At 40.1% G+C, this 17,538-nt stretch overlaps 1 protein-coding gene and 1 long non-coding RNA gene across 2 annotated transcripts; both read left to right on the forward strand.

The window, feature by feature from the left end:
* The first annotated feature begins 2,526 nt into the window (after positions 1–2,526).
* On the forward strand, positions 2,527–4,561 carry LOC147157987 (uncharacterized). The gene is made up of 4 exons (XR_015091438.1): positions 2,527–2,680; positions 2,786–2,874; positions 3,028–3,128; positions 3,296–4,561. It is a non-coding gene; the product is annotated as an uncharacterized LOC147157987 (long non-coding RNA).
* A 5,054-nt stretch (positions 4,562–9,615) lies between these two features.
* LOC147157988 (uncharacterized) lies at positions 9,616–12,753 on the forward strand. Its single transcript, XM_086063420.1, has 2 exons — positions 9,616–10,211; positions 10,597–12,753. Exons 1-2 carry the CDS (start codon positions 10,088–10,090, stop codon positions 12,531–12,533), a joined length of 2,061 nt encoding a protein of 686 aa, XP_085919546.1. The 5' UTR covers positions 9,616–10,087; the 3' UTR covers positions 12,534–12,753.
* Positions 12,754–17,538: the final 4,785 nt, after the last annotated feature.

The following is a 17,538-nucleotide window of genomic DNA, read 5'->3' on the forward strand; positions in this document are numbered from 1 at the left end:
GGCAAGGGGCCCCACGAAGGAAACGAAGCAGCAAAAGGCGAAGGCGTCCCTCAGGGAAGAAGCGCGTCGCAGCTTTTTAACAGCTTGATCTTAAAGCACCTCGCTCTGTCTGGCCTAGGTCCAGCTTACGGCTGGCTTTGTCTTCCCCTGGCTTCGCTCAGCCACTTTGCCCGAGTGGCAAAAAGTCATTGTCTGCAAATCCTCCTCCTGAAGCCTTTAGCGCTTCCCATCGCATCTCTCCACTGAGATGTACTTATGTGAGGCGGCGTGGCTTCAGTCTGACAAAATCTCAACTTCCCACTGAGCCAAGATTAAACTCTAAAGTGACCACACTGACAACTTCTCTCTCTCTCTCTCTCTCTCGTTCGTCCCAAAGCAACATTTAACTGGCATCCCGACGTGCCATCAAGTGGTACAGAGACAGCAAGAGGACGTTTAGGCAGCGCCACAGTGCCACCTAGTGGACGTTTAAAGAAGTACAACACATGAATAGAATCATATTTCAACGTCGTACGTTCAAAAGGAAAACTTACTGTTTAGTGCATAAAACTCGAACAATCATGTCATATTGTTTGAAGTTTTGGGAAATGTACCTATATTAAAAAATAAAATAAAAAGATAGAAACCCAAGTATTAAATTCCAGGGGGGAAACGATTAGAATAATTAATAAGGCTGCCTACAGAGAATCAACTAATCAATGATTTATAGGAATACATTTGTCATTCATCAAATGTATTATAATTATAATATGACTGTATTTATTTTTGCTATGTTCTAATTCTGACTGTATTGGATAGGCAATAATAAGTCTGGTGCTTCAGACTATTCCCTTGTCGGTTAATTGATTTGTTGAAAGGGATATGTTTGTGTTGTCTTTTCTGCACAACATGTATGAGAGCAAAATAAACCATTCATTCATTCATAAGTAACACTTGCATAATACAATAAGACCGTAATAAAAATTACTGTATTACTTGGATCCGGGCATCAGAGAGGGCAGGCTCGTACTGCTGCCGCCATCTTGTGGCCAGTAAGAGAAGTTCTGTTGGTGACAACTTCCGGGAATTCAAAACAAATAACTTTAGGATATGTGTCTCGTGCTATTCTATTTTCTTTTTGGAAATGAAAACGTCAAATCAAACTGTTCTTCGGCTTTTCCTTACTTGTTCCATTCAGCCATCAAACTATATAATGGAGCTGCATTTCAATTATTGTGTTTCTATCGTAAAACGGAAATCAAATAACGAAAGTTTTTGTCTTTTTCTATTTTTTATATATGTTATCAAACGTAATATATATTTAACGGAAGGCACGTCACGCGGGTCAGTGTCTCCTTTGATTATTGGATATAACGTTTGGAAACAGATATTAAAAATACCAAAACGACTCATTAGATAGTCGTTTTAAAATAGAAACACAAAAGATTGTTGTCTGGAACGAGTAAGAAAAAGTCTAATAAACAGGTAGATTTTCAAGGTTTATTTTTTATTATTTTAAACGAAAATAGGAACTAACACGAGGCGCAAACAGAAACGCGGTTCGTTGATTTGTTTAGGATTCCCAGAAGTAGCTTACCTCCGACAGCATTTCTCATACTGACCAGAAGATGGCGACAACGTGTAGGCTGAAGACCATCTCGTCTTCTGGAATGATCAGACTCCAGCCCACAGTCGCTAACTGCAAAACAGGAGAAAATTGTTGCTACCGCTCTGATAAAGAAAGAAAAAAATAAAAGTAATAATGAATCTAACAAAAAATGAAATCGAATTTGACTTTTGGAGACAAATTACATTAATTATTATTATTCTAGAGTTGGGGGCGGTGCATGTCAGGTGACCCGCAACCATCAGAACCTTAAAGTAGAACTCAACACGAAGTCAGACTCTTGCTCCACCCCTCACTAAGATTTGAAATTGGCGCTCAACGGGGGGTGTTTCCTGGAGCACCGTTGGGTTGCGAATGGGGAGAGGGTTGGGCGTGGTCTGGCTGTGATTGACAACAGCAACTCGCAAAGAAGCCGTTTAAGGAGGCGTGTACGAGAATCAGCCGGTGGGTGGCGGGGGCGACTACGTCATGCAGAACAAGTGACGTAGGACGTATTGTCTCGTGTAACGAGAGGACAAACAGCCACATTGAGTTTACCTCAGTGTGTTACCTGAAGATGGGGCCGAACACATGGTTTCAAATTCAAGCTTACAACAAACATGCACTAAATTGTCAAAGTAATGACCAGGACACGGAGACAGCATTTGTAGAAACCAGTTTGTATAGTTTATCAGAAAAAAAGAAAAGAAAAAAAAGTTGATTTGATGTTTATGATGAAAATGGGAAACCCTTTATACGAAATCCAAGACCTTTGAAAATCACTTTGAAAAGCAACAATTTCCGAGGTACACCAAAGCAGTCATCATTAGTCACCAGGTGGCGCTAGTGTGCAGAGCACCATTCAACAAGCAGAAGAAGAAGGTTGGATTTGATAGGCGTTTGGTGATCAACCCTGCAGGTTATATTAGAGACAGGTGTGCACAAGGACATTCATCAAGTGCAGTTCACATGTGCGGCGGAATGGCGACCGTCAGCACACCAGCAAATGTTTGTTTGTGGTTTGTTCCCGTTTCTCACCACCGTATTTTCTTTGATGCAGGATTTTCGCACTTGAGGCACACGACGGCGTTTGAGGTTTGAGCAAAGCACGTCACAACTCAGTTTCCGTTTTGTTCTTTGTTTTAGTGGTATTTAATTTTTTTGGTGTGTTTGTTTTTAATGCTCTACCTTCCATTCTAGGTTGTACTTGAACTACACCACTGCACCGACATCCCTTGTCAGGAAGCTATTAGTAACAGATACTGTAGAAAATTGGAAGGCTCCTCCACGTGAGTTTTGTAGATATTGCGTTAACAATGTATTTTCAGAATATAACCAAAAACATCTAAAGTACCCTATACATTAAATGTTTTATTTTAATGAGGACAAATATTGACAAAGGTGTAATTTTTGTAATATTTTTTTTCTATTGCCTTTACTAGAAAATTTACAGGACATACTGAGATGGTCAGGTGGGAGGCATTTGATGAAACTACACGGATCTGCTGCCGTGGTCAGAAATGTTGTTTCCCTCAAATCGGAGGTATTGCAGCTGTAATTTTTCTTTCCTCTTACCATTGATTAATTTTACTTGTTTTTCAAACTTGTTAACATGTTATTGTTGTGTGTAATGAGAGGTCAAGATGGATTTGCCTGAAATGTACAAATGAAGTTGCAGCACACAATTAATCTGGCGTTTGCGTTTTGCAGACTGGAAAAGGAGCCAAATTGGAATGAGCAAAATGAAAAATTCCACAAGTCAAGGATCAAGCGATACACAAATACTATGCTGTGTGGGGAACGTGTCAACAGAAGGGGACAGAATGTTGCTCTCAGAGATGAGCCCCCCAAAAAGTCAGCACATGGCTAACATTACATTTCCAAAGTATAATTTACAGCTTGTGTAGTTTTTAGAACGTGCTTTATTGAACATACAGTCTAAACGCATAAGATATGAAAGTTGAATAGATGTTATAGGAAGTAGTGTTGCCTCCTGTGAATAGGCTGTTTGTAATCAATAATGTATCAAAAAACAAAAAGGAGACATACTTACATACATATATATTTTTAAAAAGCGTCTTTATACACATGGGAAAACTTTTTAAAAAAATGTAACTTTTTTTTTTTTTTTAACAACTTTCTTCTTCTTCACGACACAGCAGGGATTATCTGTTATATTTAAGTGGGATGATGGCCACTTCAGAATCTTCCAGCACTTTGTCTGCATCCAAACAGAGATCTGGAGGCATGTTTTGGAATTGTTGTCTTGTTGGAAGGTCCAACATCTCCCAAGCTTCAACTTTATCAACGTCTTTATCATCATTGGCTGTATCTGAACAAGCAAAGGTTTACTTTTCTTTACAGGACTCGTTGTTCATTCTCCAGACATTGTTGATCAACCAAAGAGTTTAAATTGTAGTCTGGTTGCCCTTGGAGAAGAAAATTCCACAACCTTTGTTTTGTCCACGTGGGTTTTAACTAGACTCTTCTTGTACTTTGAAGTCAGTAGGGGGGAGTACTTACGATTCTTGCATGGAAGGCTAGAGCTCACACTGTGCACCTTTTTATTGTCTCGGCTGAAAGTTGAATGCATTCCTGACAAGTCCTATCAGTTGCTCAGCTGTCATCAGGGGATATTTCCCCCACCTTTAGTCTTTTGGTAGAGGTATGGAAAAGTAGTCCTCGACTGCATCCTCTTTATGCCACGCCCAGGTAGCGTTTCCAGTGTGCCTTTTTAAACTTGCCAGTTATGCCTCAAAGTCTCTCTTGAAATGTTTCTTTGCTATCTTTTCATTTTCATATCCTTGCTTATGAAGGAAAATGAGCTCCCATCTTGACTTCTTTGACCATTACCTGGACTTCACCATTTAGCAAAGACACAATAGACTGGAAAGACGAAGAATATCACATTTCATTTACATAAGCTAAATATTTTTATTTAATTGGTTGTAAAGAATAAAAGTTTATGGTAGTGAATCTTTTTTTATGTCTGATTTAGTCACTAAGTGGACATTTATAGATATATTACAAAAAATATATATATTTTTAGTAATTAAATTCATGTTTGTGTGTTTGAAAAGTAATTAGATGTGATTATAAATGGTGCAAAAACACGAGCAGAGGGAGTTGAATAATGGAGAACACAACTTTACAGTATATTCATGTGAATAACATGTTTATTTTTGCAACACATGTTAAAAACAAAAAAAATATAGGAAGCACATAAACATGTTTTCAATTTAATAATAATTCCACAAAATTAACCCCTTTAACAAGAACACATTAAATGTTTGTCATAGATTTCAGTTATTGCATGTAGTGTTGAATATTGTACAGTGCCTTACTTTATTGATTTGTGTAAAATTTGGCACTCTTGCTGCCTCGGTAAAAAAAAAAAAAGATTTTGTTCATGTGATCTGTGTTGCATCTGGGTGCATCAAGAACTAGCGACCAGCACCAAACTAATCTGGGTTTTGTTTTACCTTACGGATGAGCCGGCTGAAACACAAAACCAGGTAACACTAGTTCACACAACAAAGAGGAAAGAAAAGAAAAAAAACTTTCCTACATTAGTCCTGGCTCCATTCCCTGTGTTGACGGGTGGAAAAGGCACAGATTTTTGCGGCTGGCCTGTTTGCCAGTCGGTCAGCAGTGCCTTTTCCACCCGTCTTCACGCGGGGAATGGAGCTAACCTAGTGTTAGAGTAGACAATATTAAGTATTGTACTCTTTGCGTGTTCAATTAACTGAATGGTGAGATCCTGGTGAAGAAGTCCCTTTGCAAAGGTATCAAAAGCTTTTGATGACAACAATTGAACTCTCAAGCGGTTTGTTCAGAATTGTGTGATCGGCTCCCCGTCACATCATCATTTATTCAAAAGTGGGTGAATAGAATAGTCTCCACCCATCAGCCCACAGCACACTTGGTTACAACTCAGTGAATACAAAAAAATCTGTTCCCATGGGTATAAATCAGATTAGAGAAAAACAATAATAATAAGCCTGTGACTCCCTTCCGACCGGCAGAGACCGGCCCTCCCATTAGAGATAGCAAATGTACAAACCCGTTGCCCTTTCTCATGAAAGTAACACAGATAAGAATACAATTCTATTCATTGAGCCATACTGAGTTAACATAATTATACCTACATCTACACAGCTATAACTAAATACAAAATGGTTAAAATATAAAATAAAACAGTAAAAATGTTAACAAAGTTAACATTAGCTTAGCTAACCTAGCTTAGCTAGCTTGCCAACCAGCTAGTTAGCCAGGAGGTTAACTAGACTGCTGCCTAGTTGCAGAGTAAATGGGGGACAGGAGGTTTAAAACTACTAGTGTAGTGTTTTTTTATTTTGTTGCTGTGATCTGTGTAACTGCTACTGTAATTAGTTTTTGTGATGTATTTTGCAAGGCAAATGGGTTGATCAAAAACTAGCGACCAGCACCAAAGTAACCTGGGTTTTGTTCTGACTTGCGGCTAATGAGTCTGCTGAGACACGAGAGCAGGTAACACTAGTTCACACGACCCCCAAAAAATTCTTTCCCACATTTGTCCTGGCTCCATTCCATGTGACGGGTGGAAAGGCACTGCTGGCTGGCCGGCTGGCAAGCAGGTCAGTCGCCTCCCTTCCTTCGCGGCTGACCTGTTGGTCAGCGGTGTCTTTTCCACTTGTCGCCACACAAGGAATGGAGCTAGCTAGCTAAAATAAGCTGAGCAAGTTAGCTAGCCTGCTAACGAGCGAGTTAGTGCTACCTAATTGTGGAGTAAATGGGGGACAGGAGATTTTTAACTGTAGTTTTTGTTTTATTTTGTAGTAGTGGTCTGTGTTACTACTAGTGTAGTCCCGATACTGTGATATCGGTGAGTACTAACGAGTAAAATGCCAAGACCATTAATTCTGATGCTAATGTAGGACTTTGGATGCAGCATCTTGTGTCTTGCTCGGCACGGCATTCACTGATGTGTGACAAGTTGACTGCATGCCGAGCCAAGATATCCTATTGGCCCTTGAATGCTCTGAACCAATGGCAGGACAGCTTTTTCCATGTAGAGGAAAAAAAACAACTTGGTTATCGGTATGGCACTGACTGATATAGCAAAGCTGGGAATCTGTATCGGGGTGCCAAAAAAACGGTCATTTATTTTGCAGGGCAAATGAGTTGATCAAGAACTAACAACCAGCACCAAACTAACATGGGTTTTGTTTTACCTTACGGATGATGAGCTGGCTGAGGCACGAAGACCAGGTAACACTAGTTCACATGACAAAAACAAACAAACCTTCTTTCCCACATTTTGTCCTGTGACTGGTGGAAAGGCATAGCTGACCAACTGGCAAGCAGGTCAATGGCCTCCCTCCCCTTGCAGCTAACCCATTTCAGTTTGTTCTGTCGAGGGTTGATTCATGCTGGGCTGCTGTACAATTACCTGTGTGCCATTATTGCCTTCCTCTGGTGGCTCCTGGTGCCTCTCCACCCTTTCTGCAGCAAAAGAGGGATTCAGGCCTGGGGAATAGACAAGGGGGGGGGGGGGGGGGTTATGGGAGAAACTGCATGTGAATTCTGGGGCTATTGCAGTCGTGTGCGGTTTTTGTGTATACTTCTCTCATCAGACTCTTCCACCTTGCTAAGGGCACCCAGTCCACATGGGAAGGGGGGTGTTAAGGACCTAAAACCAGAAGTCTATTGTGGCACTGTGCTCCAACACTCCTGCAAATAACTGGGTGTCATCATTACAACATTTGCTGCTATGCTCGCTTACCTGGCAGTCAGCCTTCTGCACACCTGTCTTCTAATCACCTGCTGGCAGATTGCAGGTGACGGTCAGGTGTGTACCGCCACCTGCTGGACAAAAGTAGCTGTAGCCTGGACAGGTTACTGGCTTTTGTGCGCCTGTTGTGAGGATTTTTTGGTGGTTAATGAGACACTATCAAATGGGAAAGCCGTAGGGGGGCAGATCTTTACACTTTACTCGTCATCCGCATCACTTCCTGACCCCTGTCAGCTGACTGACGCTAACCAATCAGAAGCTAGAATACTTTGGGTAAATGGCTGGCAACAGCAGATTCTACTATTCTATTTGGCTACGTATGCAATAAATGACAAAATGTTCTTATGTGTGCTAAATAGTTTGGGGAATATACATGCTCATGCATGTATAATCCCACTAATTTCATTCGGGATTTTTTTTTTCCTCAGTGTGTCGTCCCCCTTTTATCACCTGCAATACCCAATACTTCAAAGTGTGACTGCTTATTTTGATGTGGTTGGTCTCTGCTAACGCAATAACCATCTCCTTATTTGGAAGCCCGACGGAAAAGCATTGGCGCTGCATTTATTTATTTCTCGCCCGGGTTTCTGTTTCTCCCCCCTCATAAATGTGCCGCGTTCTCGCAGATTCCCCGCTTCATGTTGCAAGCCTGCTACTCCCCCCAACACTATTTTGCTACTTTAAAATGTCACTATTTGACTGCTTTCACTCAAATTATTACATTTGGCCATAGCCATAATACCATCATGTTTGCCTGACCTTTGCCATCTGGCACAATCCTGTTAGACATATCGTCGTTTCCTGCTGCTTTGCCAAAAATGTCACGTTCTTTTTCATACATTAATGAATAATTCCATTAGTTGCCGCGCTTGTAACATATTGTGCTTGTTATTGAATATTTGGTTGCAAACGTTTTCCCTTTTTGAACAGCTGCTTGTGATATGGGAAGAGCAAAGTTCCCGCCCTGAGGCTTCAACGTCTTGCGCGGAGGGGCATGTGTGGGCTGTCGGCTATACAGTCATGTTTAGGCCAGTTAATTTTTTTATTTTTTGGGCAACATTCGGCGGCCGTGTTTGCATTAAACGCGCATCGCAACAGAAATGCCTCGGTGCTGTTTGCAGGGCATCAAACGGTGGCACAATCAACACCGGTTCTCTTGTGTGGTGATTGCAAATGACACACAACCCTGCTATCTTAGCTGGTTTCAAATGTCAAGGCGCAGGCGACAGACAAGAGGGTGGCGCAATTTAGCTGTGTCGGTTATATCTCAATAGGCAAAGATCACACAGCTAACAATTCTTTAACAGATTCACGCAGCAAACAAAATTATTCCCTCGCGGCAGACCCAGACTGGGTGTCGGCCACATCTATATTGCACTTTGCCCTATAAAGTCTTTATTGAATATGTTTGCTGAGAGTTGGAAATCAGTAAAAGGCCAATTACATAAAACAAAGACAAACATTGTCTCTTGCATTGTGTAACTGAATGAATGCATCCATCCATCAATCTTCTACCGCTTATCCCATTATTATAATACTTAAATAATAATAATGAAGGTAAATATAGATAAAAGACTCTGGATAGGAGAATTGTATTCAATTAAGTAAACAGGTCATACCTTTTGGACAATGCTCCCTCCCAAATGCTACCTTGCTTCCAGGGTGTTGCGCAGGTGCCGGTAGGCTGAAATGGAGCCCTAATTGTATGTGAGAAATATCAGCGGGTAGTAAATTTATGACAGGTAATTGTATTATATGCTTACCGTCTTGACGGATTCCCTGCTACTTCGAGCAGCTTATTCGACAGGCGTCTAGATTCTCTTGTGCAATATATTGGGCGTCCTCGTGTCTGTGGCTATGTGGCCACATGCGCACCTGCAGCAATCAATGTGGGATCTCACGGGCGCCACTCCTTCCTTTCCCCAGGTCCCAGAGCCCCTATAATGTTCCCCCGGGTCCTCAAGCCCACAAATTTACACACACACACACACACACACACACACACACACACACACACACACACACACACACACACACACACACACACACACACACACACACACACACACACACCTATATTTGGAGGTCATCAAACTGTTGTAACTCTTTATGTTTTCGCTTCAGGAATACAGCTTTATTTTTACGTGTCATAAGTGCTCAGGTTCGTGGATGCGCTGCTCTGCGCTCATTAGAAATTTTGTTGAGGAGCACGACTTTACACCTTTAAAACAACGCTGTACAGGTACTACACGTGCTTCTTATTCGTCCAAATGCAGTTTTAATGTGTTCCTTTTGTTCTCCTGGTAAATATATAGTTCCGCGTGATATTTTCGTTTATTATTACATCATGGTTTTCCCCAGCAATGAGATTTGTCCAGCTGGAGTTGCCGTAGGTTTCACGTGACTATGATACTCCGTTCCAGGCCGCTTTGGCGTAGACACGCACGCTTTCGTGCTTCGCTATATAATCCTTCTTGATTTCTGACTGAATGGACTTAAACATCGACACTGTGCGTGCGTCGCTACTTTAGAGAAGTCAAACATAATTGCTACATTTCGTGTCTGCTTACATTCGTATCAGGCGGTGCTCGTCAACATCTCTCGGCCCTGTTTTGCTTAGCTTTGCTTAGCTTGCTAGCCACCACAAAAAAAGGAGACGCGTTTTGTTAGCGACTAATTGGCTCAGCAGACGCCAAGTGTGAGCATAGAGTGTCGCCGATATCGTGACTATGTGTGCTGCAACGAACGTGACGTGCGAAAAAGAGCTTTGTGGAGCACAGGAGGAGAATGAGCGACAACGTCAGCTGCTGGACGCTGTGTGCAAGCAGCCTCGTGTTGTGTTGAACAGAGCAGGTTTGTCGCTTGCTTAATCAATACTTTTCAACAATATGTATGTATTTATTTTGAGAGGAATCTTCATCCGGCCACTTTGTTACCTTACGTTTACAGTTTTTGTCTGTCGCTTTGGTACTTTACTTAGATCTTAATTGAATTTCTCAGAACTGCTTTTTTAAATTTTCACATCGCTGTCACTTGTACACAGCACTAAGCAATTGCTCCTTTTTTTTTAACAAGCTGAGGCAAATCAGTTGTTTCTACACACATACATACACTTATACACACATGTACGTTTTCCCGGCTTTGTTATTACTGCGTTCACGTTGCCCATGTGATAATCTTAAATATAAAATACATAACCTCACAATAAAGTGAATTTACCAAACCTTGTGTCCCGCAGGCGTCGGTGAAATATATCTTCAGGAGTCAGACTTCCCTGGCGTGAAAGAGGAGGACAACCTGGAGCCTCTGCAGGTTAAAGAAGAGGAGCAGCCACACCCTCCCAACATAAATAAAGAGGAGCAGCTGCCACTATACATTAAAGAGGAGGAGGAGGAGGAGGAGTTCACAGAGTTGCCCGGGACTGATGTCCATTTGAAGACTAAAGATGAATGTCTATATGAAAACTACAAAGGGGCGGAGCCTTCAAGCAGCAGCTCAAGACAACTGATAACAACTGAAGATGATGAGGACCACCGTGGAGGATCACAAGCAGACAGCCGGTTAGCTCTAATGTCAGATGCTGAAGACGCGTCACACTCTTCTCACACTGATGGCGAACAGTCTGACGGTGACGTGACATGTCACACTGGCAGCAAATGTTGGAAATGTTCTCTATGTAAACAAACTTTTGGCAGCAACTTTCATTTGAGAAGACATATGATTTGCCACACTGGTGAAAAACCTTTTCCCTGCTCAGTTTGTGGCCGACGTTTCTCTTGCAAATCAAGCTTAAAAGTTCACACAAGAACCCACACTGGAGAGAAGCCTTTTGCTTGCTCAATTTGTGGTCACAAGTTTGCTCGCAAGGGACACTTAAGCACACACACAAAAACCCACACTGGAGAGAAGCCTTTTGCTTGCTCGGTTTGTGGTCAATGTTTTACTCGAAAAGGAACCTTAAAAACACACACAAGAACCCACACTGGAGAGAAGCCTTTTGCTTGCTCGGTTTGTGGTCAATGTTTTACTCTGAAAGGACACTTTAAAATGCACATGATAACCCACACTGAAGAGAAACCTTTTCCCTGCTCAGTTTGTGGCCGACGTTTCTCTTACAAAGCAAGCTTAAAAGTGCACACAAGAACCCACACTGGAGAGAAGCCTTTTGCTTGCTCGGTTTGTGGTCAATGTTTTACTCAAAAAGAACACTTAAAAGTGCACACAAGAACCCACACTGGAGAGAAGCCTTTTGCTTGCTCAATGTGTGGTCAATGTTTTACTCTAAAAGGACACTTTATAATGCACACGATAACCCACACTGGAGAGAAACCTTTTCCCTGCTCAGTTTGTGGCCGACGTTTCTCTTACAAAGCAAGCTTAAAAGTGCACACAAGAACCCACACTGGAGAAAAGCCTTTTGCGTGCTCGGTTTGTGGTCAATGGTTTACTCTAAAAGGACACTTAAAAATGCACACAAGAACCCACACTGGAGAGAAGCCTTTTGCCTGCTCCGTTTGTGGTCAATGTTTTACTCTAAAAGGACACTTAAAAATGCACACAAGAACCCACACTGGAGAGAAGCCTTTTGCCTGCTCCGTTTGTGGTCAATGTTTTACTCAAAAAGGAGACTTAAAGAAACACACAAGAACCCACACTGGAGAGAAGCCTTTTGCCTGCTCAGTTTGTGGCCAATGTTTCTCTCACAAAATAAGCTTAAAAGCGCACACAATAACCCACACTGGAGAGAAGCCGTTTGCCTGCTCGGTTTGTGGTCACAAGTTTGCTCACATGGGACACTTAAGCCAACACACAAGAACCCACACTGGAGAGAAGCCTTTTGCCTGCTCAGTTTGTGGTCAATGTTTTACTCAAAAAGGACACTTAAAAATGCACACAAGAACCCACACTGGAGAGAAGCCTTTTGCTTGCTCGGTTTGTGGTCAATGTTTTACTCAAAAAGGACACTTAAAAATGCACACAATAACCCACACTGGAGAGAAGCCTTTTGCTTGCTCAGTTTGTGGTCACAAGTTTGCTCGCAAGGGAGACTTAAGCCAACACACAATAACCCACACTGGAGAGAAGCCTTTTGCCTGCTCAGTTTGTGGTCAAATATATTCAAGTAATGCCAAAGCTAAGAGGCACAGGTGTGCTGGTGAGAATAGCCGTGATTAATGAAGCTTGATATGAACTCATTTATGCATTGACTTTTAAAATGGTGCAGAAATCCTGTCTACCGCTGAATGAACGAAGGATCTGTGTACTTGCGTTGTATATTGTATGTGTCTTGACTTAACCCTGTTATAAGCGTATATTTTTCTTCATGTGCTGGGTCTGCTACAGACATCAGTGATCATGGCCCTCCATGCCTCTCTGTCATCCGTTTCCCTAATAAATTCGCTAATAGGGTTCTTCTTCCGTGTTGCAAAGTTATTTAAGTTGTCTGTATATTTTGCCGCCTTCTGTTTTTTTTACTCCACATATCTTGCCACGTTTAATTTGTTTTGCCATGATATTCTTTGCAAAAATATACCTATAGTAGGCTGCAATTACTTTGTATAGGGGCAAACAATTCTTTAAATGATTCACACAGCAAACAATCATATTTCTTCACGGCAGCCACTAAACTCTGACAGAGCCAGACTAGAAGCCGGCCACTTTGAAATTGCACTTTGCCCGATAAAACCTTTTAAAAAATAGATACAAGTTATAATTTGCTAAAAAGAGTAAATAAGTAAAAGGCCAATTAAATACATCTAGTCAGGGGGCTCAACAGTGACACAGAGCTCCTTATTGGGCACTCCTACCGCTGTACAGGTACTACACGAGTTTCTTATTCGTCCAAATGCAGATTTAATATGTCTCTTTTGTTCTCCTGGTAAATATATCGTTCAGCGTGATATTTTTGTATATTATAAAATTTTGATTTTCCCCGGACATGAGATTTGTCCAACTGGAGTTGCCGTAGGTTTCACGTGACGATGATACTCCCTTCCAGGCCGCTTTTGCATAGACACGCACGCTGTCGGGCTTCACTAAATGATTCTTCTTGATCTCGGACTGAATGGACTTAAACCTCGACACTGTGCGTGTGTCGCTACTTTATAGAAGTCAAACATATTGTTAGAAATCATTCTTTAGATTTCCTGCATGTTCGAAATAAAACTCAAAGTTGAGATCTCGTGAAGAAGTTTTCTGGCCAGCTTTTATTATTCAGAAATTTCCAAGCCACTTTGGATCCTTGCTCAATCAGCAGTGACCACAAAGTGTGCCTGTCGCTCTCTGCTCCTCCACACTTATACAAAAACAGTGATTAGGAAGAATACCCCCCCCCCCCCCCCCCTGTCATCTTGTCCTGTCAGCAGAGTGAAATACACAACTTAGAATCCTACACCAGTTCCTATCTCAGTCCACTCCAGATGTGGGTAAACAATTGGATCCCCGGCACCTCCTTGCACCAGGAAATTTATGCACAGACCTCTGCTTATACTTTCAAACATCCACTCATTTAGATAAATCAGAAACCTTACTTTCCCAGGGAAGAGAACAAAGACTATAGATTGACTAACATATATGAATTGTCTTATTATTACACAGCTCTAACTAATATCAAAAACGGTTAAAATATAAATTGAAACAGAAAAACAATGTTAATAATCTAACATTCCCTCATTTGGGCTCTACAGAGCCCAACACATTTTAACATTTTTTCCCTTTCTTTTTCAAAAGAAAATACCAACTGGATCTTCATAATCGCAAACGGCAACGCAACATTAAGCAATGGTTGTGTGGGGGAAGTAGTTATCATTAAAACATCCCTTCAGCAGGAGAGGAGGTAGTTTAGCAGTCATATGGCATTAAAGAACAATTTGATACATTAAAAGATTTTTTAGTGGAATAAGCATTGCATGTGTGAGGCTTAACACAAAATGTTGTTGTTCAAGAAATAGTGTCGCAATGTATCGGCAGATGCGTTCCCACTCTGAAGCCATCTTGTGATGAAGTTCTTTGTTGAATGAAAAGAGTGTCGTGTTAGTTTTTTTTTCTTTAAGAACCTCAGGGTCGACTGCCCAAGGTCCTTCGATTTGTCACCGGGATTATTCTGCCCGCAAATGTGACTCTTCGTGGAATGATTGCCCAGGAAAAGGCACTTGACTCGATCTCCGTTGCATGATGTCCTCATAGGGGCATCTGGACACTGGATCAGTAGATGTTGTTTTCCCAGTCGGGGGTGGTGAGATTGATGATCATCAGGTGGTGAGATTGCTGAGCCTGGGACGTTTCCGGCAGCCTTGTCTCCCCGTCCTTTGAACTCCGGATAACCTCTCCCTCACCTCCTGAGAGCCCAGTTCTCCTGAGTGCAGAACATTTTCATTTAGTCTCTCATAAACTCACATAAATTTTATTTGGAGAAAAAAACCCTCACTGTTTTTGTTAGTTGGGATTAGTAAATGTTATTTGATTACGATCCGTAGGTCCTGCGCTGTTGGAACAGGAAAATATATATTCTTGTAACATTGAAATAGAGCCCAGTCTTTGATTGAGTTGAATGACATCCACCCATTCATTAATACAACAGACAGAGCTTGTAAATATTTATTTTTCAAATGGGTTTCATATAATAGTAGGTAATGTTTTACCACGATATTTACTGTTCTAAATTTGCATGAATGTGCCTTTAACCATCCTGAAAGGAATAATTTTACGAGCATATCATATGACCTCAACCCAGAACCTCACGACCGGCCGGACCGTGAACATCCTGGGGAGAGACTCATATATATTCATATCATATATAATCTTTTGCAAACACTGGGCTCCAAACATTACATTCTTCAATTGTTTCTGAGATAAAAGATATCATATAATATAATTACCTTCATTTGGCGATATGCTTCATCTTTTGTCTCCTCTGCCCAAACTTACTTTGTTTCTGTGCATGACTTGATTTCCTCCTGTAGATTTCTCACTTTCAGACTGTGGATTATCACTTCAAAACCTTTTCATTTTTTAATCTACTAATTCGTCTACATTAATTAATTTCTTAAACATGAACTTTCCTGTGTTCACTCACCCTCCTTTTGACAAAGATAAACACTGATCTATTCAAACACGTATGGTATATTAAAGGGAGGACACACCAAGACTCCGTAGCTCATAAATAAGGAATACCAGACTATAGCTTTCCGCAAAAGACGTCGTAAATAACACAACCCTCTAAATCAGGCGATTGTGAGGTAAACGAGAGAGCTGCAGGTCACTGCAATAAAAATGAGCACAAGCAGATACAATTTGAGACACTGGTATGTGAGGACTTTGGGGTCATGAAAAAATAGAGGTAACCACATTAATCTAATTCAGGATACGAATTACACAAAACCTACAAATATCTACCTTCTCAACGAGTAAAACAAACGTTTTATAATCAAAAGCAAAAAATAAATAAAAAATAAAAATACTCCTAGATTTAACCCGTGGGCGTTATTTTTTTTGGATTAAATTCTTGTAATTGTTGCCAAAATCTGGCATTTCCTTTGAAGTGTGATAACTTAGTCATTTATGAATATTTTTTTCACTTTCAACCGCTCAAAATGTTCACTGGCATCAGACCTATCTATACATATATAGTTAAAAAAAAAATTTTTTAATGCCCTCTATGGACAATAATAGCAGTATTTTGCTAACAGCAAAATTAACTATGCTGTATATACATGTAAAATAAAGGTCTAATTTGAATATTTTATGACATATTTAGAGGCTTGAATAAGTCCATAAGTCATAACAATATAATTTTTTTATGCATGCCCAGTTTTTCACAATGGCATTTTTCTGAATAGCACAAAACTCTATACATATATAGTTTTTATTTTATTTTATTTTTTTAATGCCCCCTATGGACAATAATAGCAGTATTATGCTAATAGCAAGACTAACTATGCTGTATATATATATAAAATAAAAGACTAATTTGAATATTTCATATGACATAGTTAGAGGCTCAAACAAGGTCATAAATCATAACAATATAATTTTTTTATGCATGCCCAGTTTTTACACAATGGCATTTTTCAAAACTCTTGTAATTTTGCCAAAATCAGGCATTTCCTTTGAAGTGAGATAACTTAAGTCATTTATGAATATTTTTTTCACTTTCAACCGCTCAAAATGTTCAGTGGCATCAGACCTATCTACACATATATAATTTTTATTATTTTTTATTTTTTTAATGCCCCCTATGGACAACAATAGCAGTATTATGCTAATAGCAAGACTAACTATGCTGTATATATATATAAAATAAAATAATAATTTGAATATTTCATATGACATAGTTAGAGGCTCAAACAAGTCCATAAGTCATAACAATAGATTTTTTTTATGCATGCATTTTGTATTCATTAATTAGCCTTTGGCGCCACCTAGTGGATTTTTGTGTTAACACTCTCAACACACAAATTCCTCTATTTTCATGTTTATGACTCGTCAAAGAAGCGATTGCATCAGTAATCACGGAAAATGCATTATAACACATCAGGTTTACAGCATATCAAAAACTGTGATTTATAATGGGAGTCAATGAGCCAAAATCGGGCATTATTACAACAATTTAGTGTGAATCTCTCCCTCCTGTTTGGTAATAATTATAAATTACAGCATGGCGCCAATTTGAACTTCTACATTTTTAAACAATCCTGGTAAAATGTCAGGTCCCTAGTGTATTTTTTTTCAAATGCTTTTTCTTTGATAAAAAACAGAAAAACAGAAAAAAGCCAGAAAATGGACAAATAATGCCCACGGGTTAAGCAAACTAAAAATTATTCTCAAACTGCTAATCAACCTCACCTCTTGTACAGATTAGCAGGGCTTGTAAAAACAGAGGAAAAAAATATCTCTGGGATTCATAAATCACAGTGCTGTGAAAAAAAATCTAAAATTAACCAACAAACTCGCTGTTATTTGTTAAATTCCCATTGTACCAATTCAGAAACTGATTCTCTCAAGAAAATAGGTAACAATTTAGTAGGCTAAACCTAATAATAAAATAGAGTAATTAAGATTGAAATAAATTTTCCCAATCATCCCATTTCAAATTCACATGTCGTTTTAAATTTCCTGAAATACCTTGCTATAGATCACATTTCCCCATCCAACACATTAAAAATGCCTTGCATACAACCAG

This window comes from Leptonotus elevatus, chromosome 19 (assembly GCF_054856555.1).
Source record: "Leptonotus elevatus isolate MCC_2025b chromosome 19, RoL_Lele_1.0, whole genome shotgun sequence".
Taxonomy (NCBI): domain Eukaryota; kingdom Metazoa; phylum Chordata; class Actinopteri; order Syngnathiformes; family Syngnathidae; genus Leptonotus; species Leptonotus elevatus.

What these genes read in the sequence shown, in the direction of transcription:
- LOC147157988 (XM_086063420.1), top strand. Translation starts at nt 10,088, where the DNA reads ATGTGTGCTGCAACGAACGTGACGTGCGAAAAAGAGCTTTGTGGAGCA. An exon ending in TGTTGTGTTGAACAGAGCAG is followed by an intron (nt 10,212 to 10,596) that starts GTTTGTCGCTTG and finishes TGTGTCCCGCAG; the next exon opens with GCGTCGGTGAAATATATCTT.